The sequence below is a fragment of the Phasianus colchicus genome, chromosome 3, assembly GCF_987193195.1.
Source record: "Phasianus colchicus chromosome 3, bPhaCol1.hap1.1, whole genome shotgun sequence".
Lineage (NCBI taxonomy): Eukaryota > Metazoa > Chordata > Aves > Galliformes > Phasianidae > Phasianus > Phasianus colchicus.
Window position 1 is genome coordinate 3,414,801 of NC_143438.1, and position 13,563 is coordinate 3,428,363.

General features: G+C 40.2%; 1 protein-coding gene across 4 annotated transcripts in view; it reads left to right on the top strand.

Annotated features, from left to right (window-relative positions):
- The first annotated feature begins 34 nt into the window (after positions 1-34).
- The window catches only part of TGFBR1 (transforming growth factor beta receptor 1), a 31,066-nt gene continuing 17,537 nt past the window's right edge, over positions 35-13,563 (top strand). The window contains exons 1-3 of one of the 4 annotated variants that reach the window (XM_031608316.2): positions 35-235; positions 5,424-5,675; positions 6,235-6,477. In XM_031608316.2, the coding sequence (XP_031464176.2) occupies positions 157-235; positions 5,424-5,675; positions 6,235-6,477 (574 nt within the window). In that variant the 5' untranslated portion in view covers positions 35-156. Of the gene's footprint in view, positions 236-340; positions 525-5,423; positions 5,676-6,234; positions 6,478-13,563 lie in introns of those variants that run through there. The other 3 variants (XM_090136819.1, XM_090136820.1, XM_031608315.2) reach the window with 3 other exon arrangements.

Consider the following 13,563-nt stretch of genomic DNA (forward strand, 5'->3'; position numbering starts at 1 on the left):
ATCAGGGAGCGGCCCCGCAGCAGTTACGCTGGCGGCGCGAGGGGGAGGCGCGAGCGCGTCGATGTTTCTCTCTCCGGCGGGAGGGGGGAGGAGCGGCGCAGGGGGCGCGGGGCGGATCTGTCGCGCGGGAGCGCGGGTCGAGGAGCGGAGCGGAGCATGGCCGGACGGGGCGCTCGGCGGTCGCGGGCCGCGCTGCGTCTGCTGGTAGCCGCGGTCCTGCTGCCCGGGGCGGCCGGTAAGCGAGTGCGTGCGTGCGTGCCTACGGCTGAGAGCCGGAGGGAGGGGGGGGAGGGGAAAGCGAGCGATCGGCGCCTGGGGCGGGGGGAGGAGAGCGGCGGCGGAGGCGGCGGCCCGCGGGTCCACGTCGGTTCCTTTCAACAACATGGCGGAGGGGCCGGCTAGGGCGGAGTCGCCGCCTCCACCGGCGTCCGAGCCCCGCGCCCCGCTCGTCCCTTTGTTGACCGACCGAGGGAGGGGCGGCCGCCGCCGTTCTGCCCGGCCCCGCGATCCTGGCGGCGGAGGAGGTGCGTCGGGAAACTTGGCTGCTGCCGCGGGTGCCGTCGCACCGGGCGACCCTGCGGGGCGGCGTGGCCGGCGGGGTCGGGCTGTGAGCTCCGCCGTGGAGCTGCGCTCGAATCCGTGATTAGACGCGGTAACGCGTGCAGGAAAATATGCGCTGCTTGCAGTCAGCTCCTCAGTTCCCGACTCGGCTCGCGGATCGCGTTTTGCAGAGGAAGGGGAGAGAAGCGCCGCAACTTTATTCGAGCTGTAAGGCATCTGGGGTTGCTGCAGCTCGCTGTAAGGCGGTGCTTTATGAAGGAAGTATTTTGCTGTTTGCTAAACTAAAGTGCTGCGTTGTCACCACTCGTACTGAAGAAGGTGGAGCATCTTAGATGTAGGAGCAGTGAAGTAAGCTTAAGTTACCCGTTTTATTTTCTTGTGTATTTGGAAAGGTGCAGCAGGCTTTAATAATTGATAACTTGTGTGTGTATCGCATCCAGTCCAGATGAAGGACGTCTTTTAACTTGATCTGAGTTCTGAACCGTTCTTTTCCCTTTTGATGGTCCTAATCTGTCAAGAATTGCCATTAATCGCGTGAAAATAAGGTAATAAATTTCCATACCAAACCCGTAGATTGGAAGTGGCAGTGTTTGTTCTCTTTGTTTTGGTTCTGTTGCTTTAAAAAAAAGCAAGGGGAAGAGATGTCAGTCCTATTCAAGGCAATAGGAGCTCCAGGGCTCTTTATGCATAGCTCACACACAAGTCTGCTGCTGCTAAAGGGATGAGTTTGCTCGCTCACCGTGGTCTAAGTTAGCAAAGAAGCATGATGTAAGAGTGCTAAGTAACAGTACACAAATCATATGTCTCACTTCGACAAGAGTGAAGCGTTTTGTGATGCTTTTGTTTTGCAGTGTGCTGGTGTTGTTGTGCAGGTGAACACTTCCCTGTTGTTTAGCTGAAGATCAGACACGTCATGAATCACAATGAATGGGAGGTTGAACTACTGTTCACATAGTGCTAATCTGTAGGGCAGCCTGTGAAAACATGAATCGACTGAGTGAGCCGAAATTGTCTTTAATCTGTCAGAAATTCTGAGGCAGTTCTGCTGCAAACTTGTATTCACGCAGTTAGTCCTTAAATAAGAATAGAAATCTGATTTGTATGCTTAAGTATATTTAACAGTACAAATGGAAGTTTTCCTTTCTTTCATACAGTAAAACTAAAAGGTAAAGACAGATTTTAATTTAAACTTCCTTTCATTTTTTTTAACCGTGCTTTTCTATGAAAGATAACCAAAACTCGTTTTATATATTTTGCTGTAAGAGGGATGAATGGATGAGTTGTTTAACAGCTATTACTGTTTTTCCCCTGCACCACAGACAGCAGAACACTGCTTCATTGAAGCTGAGACTTTTTATTGTTACCTGCAAGTTACAGGTAGTGCCTCAGTGAAGTAGTGTGTCTGCTTGCTTGAGTGCATCACTGATTGCCAAGAACTGTTGTTTTCTTTGGAAGCTTTGCTTACATGCATGTAAAAGCTGTCCCGATAACTTGACAACCAGTGCTGTCACCCTACAGCATTTAACCTGATTGGTGCCTTTGTGAGAATAATAGTTTTGTAGACATCAACCAGAAGTATCATGGTTGAAAAACGCCTTACCTGTATTTCAGATGTTGTACCTAAACAGTTTTGTGTCTTCAGCTTGAAAGAGTTCAGAGATAAGTCAAATGTGCAGTTTGAGGGAAGTGTATGAATAGGAGTATAGGAATCTGGCATCACTTGTCTGAGTTACATTTTTGCTTTGGACAGACAGAATTTATTGGAGAGGGGAAGAAGCTACCAGTAAACACCACGACTCACTTGGTTGTCTCCCCCAAGATCTCTTGCTGTCTCTGATACACCATAGCCTTGCTCCTTTCTCCACACAAGCATTATGACTTATGGAACCAGAGTGCTGATTTCTTTTTCTTCTGGTGGTACAGTTTTTCTTTTTGGCGTTTGCGTTGTTGTTGGTTTTACAAGATGTCACTTGTATTTTCTGTGGAAGAAGAGATTATATTATGACAAGGGAAGGATCTGGAGTTCCTTGTTCAGCATAATGCTCCTCGTGGGGCCTGAAGTCATGTGCCTACTGATTTGGCTTTTTGCAATTACTAAAAGATATTTGAGAAAACTATTGATACTATAAAACTGGCATTGAGATGTGAGGTGTTCTAAAAAGGAAAGTCACAAGCTTGATCTACTTTTTAATACTTTGTTAGCATGCTTTGAAAGAGCACGTTGAATTTCAGCAGAAGGTCTTTGCTTGAAGGTGATTTTTGCTGAACTGTGGATGAAATAGTTTTGCAGGACATGAACAAATAGTACACAGTGATTCACAGGCTTTTATGAAATTTCAAAATAAAGACTTAATGTGGCTTTGTCACTTTTAAGAACACAGCAAATACTTGAAAAACCACTTCAAACTTAAGTGAACAGGCTATATTTAATTATCTTCTGGTCAAGTTTTGTATGTAGAATAAATAACGGAGCTCTTCTTGAGAAGCTGTGTAGTTTCTGTCTTATTTACGTTCCCAACTCATCTGCACTGCGGGCTTTGTGCTAATTGTTGCATCCACACGCTGTTGTAAGTAACTTTTACATAGTAAAATTCTGCACTGTGAATAACTGGCAAACGTATGGCAGTTGAGGTGGAGTCTTTCCACCAGTATTGCATTGCATTTTGTTGCTGTGCAACAGAGAGCAGTGGAGGGGCAGTCTGACTAAATGCAACCGATAGGGAGGTGCAGATGAAGCAAAGGTAATTGAATTCCTCCATGCTGAAAAACATTGCACCCTTTGACGTTCACAGATGCTACTAAATGTTCATGGAGACCAGAAGATGGATGTGAGCACAGTGAGGCTGTGGATGGTGCTTGTGTAAGCAAGTAAGGACTTGTGTAGGAAGCCATATAGTTTTTTTGTGAACAGTGTGCTTGTCTTGATAACAGCCTAAAAGATAATGGTGTCAAACTGGGACAAAAGTATAAATTGTTGAATAAAATCACACTAGGAACTGTAACAAAGGAAAGGTGGGTGAGCCACTTCTTAATCCCACTCATACTGAAGCGTTTAGTGTATCTTTAAAGTTGTGTATGAGCAGGGAGATAAGTAAACATTATGTTTATTTTTTCACTTTGTGTAACTTATCCTTTGTACCAGGACTTAATGTAAATAAACAAATCACTGCAAGTCTGTTACTGTAGGCATTCAGATGCATCTGCAGTTCTGATCAGCCAGGAAGATGATTTAATTAGGGAAAGTATTGGATGATTGGTATATTGGTGTCAGATAAAGGCCTGCAAGTTTGGGGTTCTTTGTGTGTTTGTTTTTAAATAAAGCTATGTTCTGAAAACTTCATGGGAAAAGAAAGAAATACTAACCTGTGAATGTTGTAGAAATCAGTGGATTCAAAAATAATTTGTTGAGGTGTAGATCAAGTTATTTTCCTGTTGTTGTGCCTTTGGTAAATGTTTCATAGTTGAACTCTGAACAGTAAGAATTTCCATATTTCTTTGAGGATGGAAAATATTGCATCTTGGTTTGGTTGAAAATCGTGCAGTCAGAAGATGTCAGAGGAGAGGTGTAACTTAGAGTCAAGAATTTGAGATCAGATTGTTTTTTCACATTATCTTTTATCCAGTCAGTGTTATCCAAGAATAAAGATGGAAAATCCAAGACAACTTAGGCAGTGGTTATCTTAAACTCAGTGAAGTAACCAGAGTTTCAGTGGAGAAAAAGAAGTATCATGTTGCAGGGCATCTTCTGCTCTACTCGCCTTAATGAGAGATTTTGTACCCTTTAAAGAGAATCGCTTATGGTTTATGCATTTTTTGAGTTGGTCATCGATTATATGGTATTTGTCTTTAGTCTCTGCATTTTGGCCTTTACGTGCACTCACAGTTTCTGTGCTAGCTGTAGTTGAGCAGTAAGCACAGCTCAGTGCATGTGTGCACAGATGATTCCTTTCCTCCTTAGTCTACTGTGTTTTTTTCACTTCTGCAATAGCATATTCTCACTTCTGTTTCAAGACCATCATGCAGCCTTTCCTCTACTCACATGAACAAGTAGAGCCAGTGTATTGGTATCTTCACTTTTATTGCACTGTTTTCTGGCTTTGGCACTGTATATATGGGAAGGAGTGGAGAAAGAAGTTTGTAGTAACAGATTTCCCAGGAAACGTATCAATTTAAAAAACAAAACCAGATCTTCCCATCTTCTTGTATGTGATTCGTCTGCTGTATTTTCCCTGCCCTCAAGCTCAGTAGATAGCTGTAGTAAACTTTAGTGTGTTAATGCATTGTTTTCTTACTTTTTCACCAAAAAAAAGTCTAAGTCATATGCTGCTTGTGTGAAATGATATGTTCTTAGGTAGTTTGGGGGTTGTTTAGGATTTGGGTTTTGTTTTAATGAGGATTAAGCTCTTATGTTCTTTCCTCAGCAAAAAAAATAAAGCTATAATGTGAAATATAAAGTATTAATCTACTTAGGTAGCCAGCAGCATCCTATTTTTTACTTACTAAAACTGCTCCATTGGCTGTTAGAACAAAAACAAAAGGCACTGTTTGTATTGGTTTTGAAAAAGAGCACTTATCGTGCAGTTATCTTTAGAAGATAGTGTTATAAAATATACCTGACTTTAGAATGGGAAACTAACAGGATTTCCCTACCTGGAGAAACATCTTACGTGGCAGACTACCTCCATAGTTGTATAAGGAGAGATGACTTTGACATTCTTTCATATGTGTATTTCCTGATTCTGTTGTCCCACTAAAGAACCCTATTGCGTTTTTCTTCACGGTTAAGTTTCTTCTGTAGTTGGAGTTGCTTTATGATTCAAAATGGGGGCCAAGACTAACATTTGTTTTTTTCCTCAATGCAGCATTACAGTGTTACTGCCATCTATGCACAAAAGACAACTTCACCTGTGTGACAGATGGGCTTTGTTTTACCTCAGTGACGCGGATTGCAGATAGAGTCATACACAACAGCATGTGTATAGCAGAAATTGATCTGATTCCCCGAGACAGACCATTTGTTTGTGCACCATCCTCCAGAGATGGAGTTACTACTTTGCCTCATTGCTGTGACAAAGACCACTGCAATAAAATAGAACTTCCAATTCCAACACCAGGTAATAGTTTTTGATGTATTTGGTCTTTTTTATTTATTTGTAACAATGGAAAACTTAGAGTTCTAGTTTTGAAGTTGCTGATGAACTCAAAGGTCTGAAGTATACCTTAGATTCTGCAAATAAAATTTCAAGGGTTTTGAAATAAGACATTCCTATTCTGGATAGGAACAGTAGGGCCAGTTTCAAAGGCTTCCGTGCAAGTTAAGTATAAACTGAATTTGCAAGATGATCAGGCACTGGAATAGGCTCACTCACAGCACAATAGAGCATGCTGGAGTTCACAAAGTGTTTGGACGATGCTCTCACATGTAGTGTTTGAATTTTGGGTGGTCGTGTGTAGGAGCCATGAGTTGGGCTCGAAGATCCTTGTAGATCCCTTCCAACTCTGGGTGTTCTTTAAAATAGTTACTTTTGTACTATTTTTTTGTGCGTGCAATAACGTTTTGAAGAATAGTTCTTAAGAAATGTAATTCAAATATCATTAAGTAAATAAACTTGATGTATTTCGTGATGTTACATAGAAGGAAATGGTGAAACTGTCTTATTTGTTTACCATCAGGTCCTACTCCAGGAAGACCAGCTTCTAGTCTAGGACCTGTGGAACTGGCAGCTGTTATTGCTGGACCTGTCTGCTTTGTCTGCATTTCATTGATGCTGATTCTGTATCTTTGTCATAACCGTACTGTAATTCATCATCGTGTGCCAAGTGAAGAAGATCCTTCATTGGATCGTCCCTTTATATCTGAAGGAACTACTTTAAAGGATTTAATATATGATATGACGACTTCAGGCTCTGGGTCAGGTAATGTCATACTTGTGGTAATAACCTGTTAAAAAGCTTTCTAAGAGCTTTGTGATCTTTATTTTAAAAAAGGATGTCAAATGAACGTTAACTTTCAAGTAATTGGAAAAGGTATTAGAAAATATGCTGCATTCGTATAGATTCATTTGGTATCAGAACTGATTCCGATACCTAGAAATAAGTGAACTAAAATCATGCTGAGTTGCTGATACTATTTCTCTTCAATCTGATACAGAGTAGGAATGTTGTACATTCAGTTGTTGTTCCTACTATTAGTAAGGGTCCAGTCATACATGTTTTATTCTGCACAACATGGTTAAATTTCAATCTCTTGTATTTCTGAAGTAATTTGTGGAATTTAGCTTCTTTTAGCTTTACACTAAAAAAAATTTATATAGCTATAGGTATATGACGAATATTCTGAGTTGTAAATGCAAATTAATATTTTAACCAGTTCTCCCCTCAGAGAAAATGTCAGTTACAAATAACTGCATACTGTGTCCAAAGAACTTCTATCCCTTGACTTCATAATTCTTTTTTTTTTTTTTTTTTTTTAATTCTGACTTCAATAGGTATTCCTCTGGGAGGATGAGGTAGTAGTCTTGTTTACTGCATGTAGTTTTTGCTATAGTTCTGACATAGTTTCCAACAGGTTATATTGGTCTGTCATATAAATATGGCTTAGTAAGCATTGATATGGGATGATACATCACACAAATCATAGCACAGATTAATTCTCCTCTGATCTGTGTTAAGTTACTTACATCCTGTGGGAGTGAGGTATCACGTCGATTTCTCATCAGCTTTCTACTATATAGAAGTGAAAATTGATCCTTCTACTAATAGATGTAAGTGCTGAAACAGGGGTGCACTTTCACGGTGCTGTTTTCTTCCAGTAAATGTTTGTATTTGATTATCTGTTTCTGAATCCTTCAGTTCCACAGAAGTAGGAAAAAAACATAATAGGAAACAAACTAAAAACCTAGTCTGTAGTTCTTTCCTAATGTCAATAGCTGGTAAAAAAAACTGTTCAGAGTCCACTGCTCTGTCAAATCAATATAAAATCAACATAATTTGCTGCACATGTTCAGAATATAGGTTAAAATAAGTACTCTTTGGTTACATTTTCATTGAGGTTATGCTAACTGTAAACAAGTTTCAGTTGAGAGTTTTTTGAGTGTTCGAATATGACTTTGGTCATGACAGAGTAAATTGATTTCAGGAGAGAGCTGGAGCTGCAGCAGTTCAGGTGTATATCAGTTTTCTTATTTACTAACAAAAATACTAAATCTAGGTAATGAAACTGATTAATAAAACTTATGTTATGTTGAAGTACAATTTGATAAATGCAGTTTCTGAACATGGTCTTCCAGTTATGTTCTTTCTTGTAAAAACAGAAGAGTTTTAATAAAGAATGAGAATCTAAGACTCACAGTTCTTGGAATGCCAAAAGCTATGACATAGTTACATGATCGTTTTGACTGGTCTGTAGTTAGTTTTCCTCATAGTAGCTTATGTGATGTGGTGTTTTTGGCTTTGTGATTAAAACCAGCATTGATATTGCACTCATGTCTTAGATGTTTCTGAGCTTAGATAAGAAATGCAGCCCTTATCTGTTTATCAGCGTTAAGCCACAAGAAATGGTGCTGTTAAAAAGCGTAAAACTATTTACTTAATGTCTACAGATACAGACTTTTTCTGAAGAAAATAAAAAATAAATTGTCATTTTGAAATTAGAGAGCATCGGCATGTACTATGTGTAAGTTATTTTCTGCAGTGTACTAGTTCCCACTTCAGTAAACTTAGGAGAGGAAACCTTTAAGGTATTCCCTTTAAACAAATACATCTAGTAACAATTAAAAGTACTGTCTGATTGGCAGTTTTTTCTAACCTCTGTAGATAATCACAGTACTTACCCTGTTTTCTATGTGGCTACTTTCCCATATGACTTTGGACTGAAAGTCAAGCCTATGATTATGTTAATTTGGACTTGATTGCTAATTGACTTTTCCATTTGTTATTGGCAATATCCCATCATTTGTCTTCTTCTGAGCCTTTTTCATGTTTGAAGATACTTCCTCTGGAAGTACACATTCAAAATAGGCTTTTTAAAAATTGGGAGTCCCAGTTATAGAATGAACTTACAGCGTTCTTATTCCTGAGCAGATGGTTAATTGACTCATTCCTTACTGAAATGTTGGGTGGGTTGTTCTTTGCTGTTCTTGTGGGGTGGGGGCCTGATTTTTTGGGAGGGAGGAGGGAGGAGTGGGGAGTAAGGGGTTGGTTTTGTTTTCCTAGGTTTCTTTTTTTTATTTATTTTTTATTTTGAGGGGCAGGGGGGTGAGGAGTGGGAATAGTGGGATTGTTAAATACATCAATGTAGAGGAATTGCTTAGCTTTCAGAACAGTCGTGCCTGGTCTAGAGTCCCAAAACATCCTGACCTACTGTTGTTTTTTGAGCATTGCCTCTGTTGGCTGCATCAGAGGAAGAAAACCAGCAAATGACATTGAGTTTGAGTTAGCGCTAAGGAAAGCTATTCACTAATTTGTTCTGTGCCTGAAAGACAAAATCGTATTCTTTGTAAAACAAGACAGCTGTTTCTTAACTTTCATACACAGTCCAACTTGAGCCACAGTGAAATCCATGTTATTCTACTATTATTCAAGCTGTTCAAGTATTAGCCTTATTGTTCTATAGTGTTCTTCAGTTCTATGCTTCTTTTGTTATGGGAGTACAATGGGAAGTGTTTCAAGTTGTTTTTTTCCCTGTGCTGTTGGTAGTATGCGTATTTTCCATGGCATATCATTTTGTCCCCAGATTTGTCAGTCACTTTCTAAATTATCATCCTTTTGTGCTCCAGTACTTAAATGATAATTTCAGTGTCCTGAAATGCCTGCAACGACTGTGTTCTAATCTAGGTTTTCATTCTGCACAGTTACAAATTTTCACTTTGGAAATAAACTGGGAGTGGGAATGGAGGTGCTGAAGGAGGAAAAGTCAGAGCTCCTAATGAAAATAGTTGAGGCATAAAAGCACTAGTTAATCAGCACAGAACTAGTTAATCAGCCAAGAAAGTGATCAGGCCGCTGGCCCAGAAGTTCTCTTAAAATCCTGCAAATGGACAGAAAGCACTGGTAGTCAAGTAAAAAGGATTCCCTCAATTTTGTGTTATGGTATTCTCTGATAAGAAGCATATCAGAGCATACAGAATTCTGAAAATGAGCTCAGGTATGAAGGGAATTAGGATTTATTGTCTGTGGTGGTGATACAAAACTGTTATTAAAGGCAGTAATGATAAACCTAAAACAATTAGAGGATTGATGAAAGAAATCAATAAAACTATTCAAAGTAGAAGCTAAGACTTCAACAGAAGGATCTAAGTGAAGAATTTTGAAGTCTGTTGGAGCTGTGAGTGGTTTTTTAGATCATGATGTAAATCTCTGAAATAATGACATGTTACATAGATTGCAATGAGCAGTTGTTACTCTCCAACTTAGACATGTCCAAGGCAAGGAAATAGAATTATATAAAACCGTAGAGAAGCTTTTGCTGTTAGTAGGTGAGTTCAAGCAGGAACTTGAAGCTTTTAAAAAACAGAACATCACAAAGTCAGTGTCAAGCTGAATCAGTTGAACTTGGTGTAAAGCTACTTAAACTTAGTGACGGTTCATAGAGGTTTGAAGAGAATGAGGCTTCACCAGTTCGTGGGGTTTTAGGAAAGGTCTTGTAGGGCAGAGTCTTACAAGGTAAATTCAGCATTGTGTTAAAATGTTTGAGAGTATGAACAAAAACGTGATTGAGTGAGTCTGGAGGAAGGCCATGAAGATGGTCAGAGATCTGGAGCATTTGTACTTGAAGACAGACTGAGAGAGTTGGTGCTGTTGAGTCTTGGGAAGAGAAGTCTTCCAATACCTGAAGAGGCCTGCAGGGAAGCTGGGAAGGGAGTTTTTATTAGGGAACATAGTGACAAGATGCGAGGTAATGGCTTTGAAGTAAAGAGAGTAGGCTAAGGTCACATATTCCAAAGAGATTTTTCATTATGAGGGTGGCAAGGCTCTGGAACAAGTTGCCTAGAGAAACTGTGAATACCCCATCCCTGCAAGTGTTCAAGGCCAGGTTTCTTGGGACTTTGGACAACCTGCTGTAAGGGAAGATGTTCCTCCTGTTGAGGCCCTCTCCAGCAGCTGCTTTTCAGGCAGTCTGGTGTACGCTAATGTAGTTGCTCAAGTTACTGGTGCTACTGGTTGATATGATGTGATGCTGGTTGGAAGATGCTGGCTCTTCCATGAAAACCAAAACGTGGAAAGTGCTCAGTTGAAAAACAGTGTTGTGTGGTGATGAATTCTTATGGACTTAAGATAAATAGGAATTCCAGCCTTTTGGCAATCAGCAATAGAAAAAGAATGAACAGTTGCAACAAATAGAAGTAAATGAATCTTTAAATAAATTAAAAAAAAAAACATACGGTTGTACTATGTCATCTTAATGACAAAGGTTTTGAGGGCACCCTCAATAAGTTTGCAGGTGACACAAAGATAAGGGTGTTGATCTGCATGAGGGTGAGAGTAGGAAGGCTCTGCAGAGGGACATGGATAGGTTGGACTGATGGGCCGAGGCAAACTGTGTGAGGTTCAAGAAGGCTCAGTGGTAACCCTGTACAGTGGTATGGAGTGGCAGAAAAGCTGCCCTGCAGAAAAGGCCCTAGGCATGACGACTGGCAACAAGCTGAACACGAGCCAGTAGCGTGCTTAGGTGGCCAAGAAGACCAATGGCAACCTGGCTTGTATCAGAAACAGTGCAGCCAGCAGGGCTAGAAAGGAGGTGTCCCCCTGTTCTCAGTTGTGGAGAGGCCAGGCTGCATCTGGAATACTGTGTTCAGTTTTGGGCCTCTCACTACAAGAAAGACATTGAAGTACTGGAGCGCATCCAAAATAAGGGCTGCTAAGCTGGTGAAGGGTGTAGAGAACAAGTCTTAAGAGGAGCAACTGAGGGAACAAAGGTTATTTAGCTAAGAGAAAAGGGATTTCAGTGAGACTTGTTGCTTCCTACAGCTGCCTCAAAGGAGGTTGCGGCAAGGCGAGGGTAAATGTCCTGTCATTTGTTGCCCAGGACAAGAGGAAATGGCTTCAAGTTGTGCCGAAGGATGTTTGGCTTGAATATCAGAAAGCTTTTTTGCACTGAATGGGTTGTGAAGCTTTGGAACAGGCTGCTAAGCAGTTGAGTCACCATCCCTGGAGACACTGAAAACGTGTAGATGTGGTCTTCAGGGACATGGTGTAGCGGCAGAGTTGGCAGTGCTATTTTAATAGTTGAGCTTGATGGTCTTAGAGGTCTTTTCCAACCTAAATGATTGAACAGTTGTCTTAACATGGTGATTTGAGGGTCTGTAAAGTAAAACTGATGTCTCTTTTTTAGAAGATGTAAAGCTTAATATCTATTTCAAGGTTAGCTGATATTCTTGGATGCGCTCTCTTCTTTTATACCAGCAGTATTCATAATAGTACAGCACAAGGAAAGCAGTGCATCTGAAACTGAAGATGTACAGTTCTTGGAAACAGCTATGGTAGAAGAAAATATTACGCGCATCACCATGTCCAAGTACAAAAAATCAGCTTGTATTCCAGTTCTGAATAAGTATTTTGTAATTGTAACATGTAAGTGTTAAGAAAGAAACTTCTTGCCGGCAGAGTCAAATTTCACATTTTTCAGGAATGAGTTTGATCCTGTCATTATCTGGCCTTTTCTGCAGTTCAAAAATATGTCCATAAAGAAGGCAAAGTAGGCTTCATAGATAAGCACTTGCAGTTTGAGCAGACAATACAGTTGATCTGAGGATAGCTATTTCACAACAGAAGTTTGACTTTTTTTTTCTCTGCAAATAATATTGTCATACCTGAAATGTTTAGATCTCTGGTATCTGCATTTTTTCCCCTTTTATCTTTGTGCAGAGGTACATACATTATCAGCACAGCTCATGCAGGAAATACCTTTACATCTGAAACCCTCAAGGGACTCCTGAACACTGAAATGTTTTAATTTGCGTTTCTCAAAGACTGAGGCATAAGCATGGTAATGCTGTTGACCAGATTATCTGGTCTTCTAGTGCTGTTATTTGCAAAGAATATTCAGAAATAAAGGGAAAGTAGTTATTCAGTCTTTTAGTTGTGATTTATTTTCAGTAGTTTAAGGAAATTGAAAATGTATCTTCTTCTGTCAGCTACTGGAACAGTGATTATGGAGTAATAGATCCAGGTGTTTGATATAAGTGAACTGACCCAATATCAAAAGACCTTATTGTGAGCAGATAACTTTGCTGATGGATTCATCCTGTAACGTAGTATCAATGCAGAATTCTACAACAAGCCTTTTAGTTACAAGAGACTTAGAACCTACCCTGCCTGGGGAATACCAATGCTTCTTGTTTATTGTGTAAGTTGATGGCAGCATGTTACGAGGTGCTGTGAGTTGAAAGCATGTAGATGTTCTGAAGCTGTAAAACCTGCATGAATGTAAGCATTTTTCTCAAGTATAATGCTAGTGAAGTGCACAAGAGTGACCTCTGAAATGGGGAAAATGTTACAAGGATTTCCTGGTGTTAGAGGTGTTTGAGAATACTAACAGGCTGCTAGTGTACTTGGGCATCAGCATGAATGTTTGACAGTGTTGCTGATAAGCATGTTTTAACTTCAACTTGGAAATTGATCAAGTCTTGTCTAGCAAGAAGTCAAGTAAGTGGCCTAGTGGCAGACGTGCTCCTCAGTGGCTTTGCCAAGAGAGTTATGGGCAGATCCTTAACAAAGAAAAAACACCCTTACTGTTTTATGTTCTGTATTTCATTTGATTGTGTTTCATGTTGTGTCACTGTCTGTTGTTCATCTCTGTGTCCCATCCCAAATTCCTAAACAGAAAGCCTGTGCCTTCCTTTGAATGACTGTAGAGGCAGCTTGTAGCATAATATGTTTCAATTTTTGTATTGTTGGCCTTTATGATTGCAGGCAACATCTTACCTATATGCTTGTTAGAAGTTCCCAGCAAGCTGTCAAAATCTTGAGAAAGTTTGTGCATTTTAAGAGGAAAAAATGGAA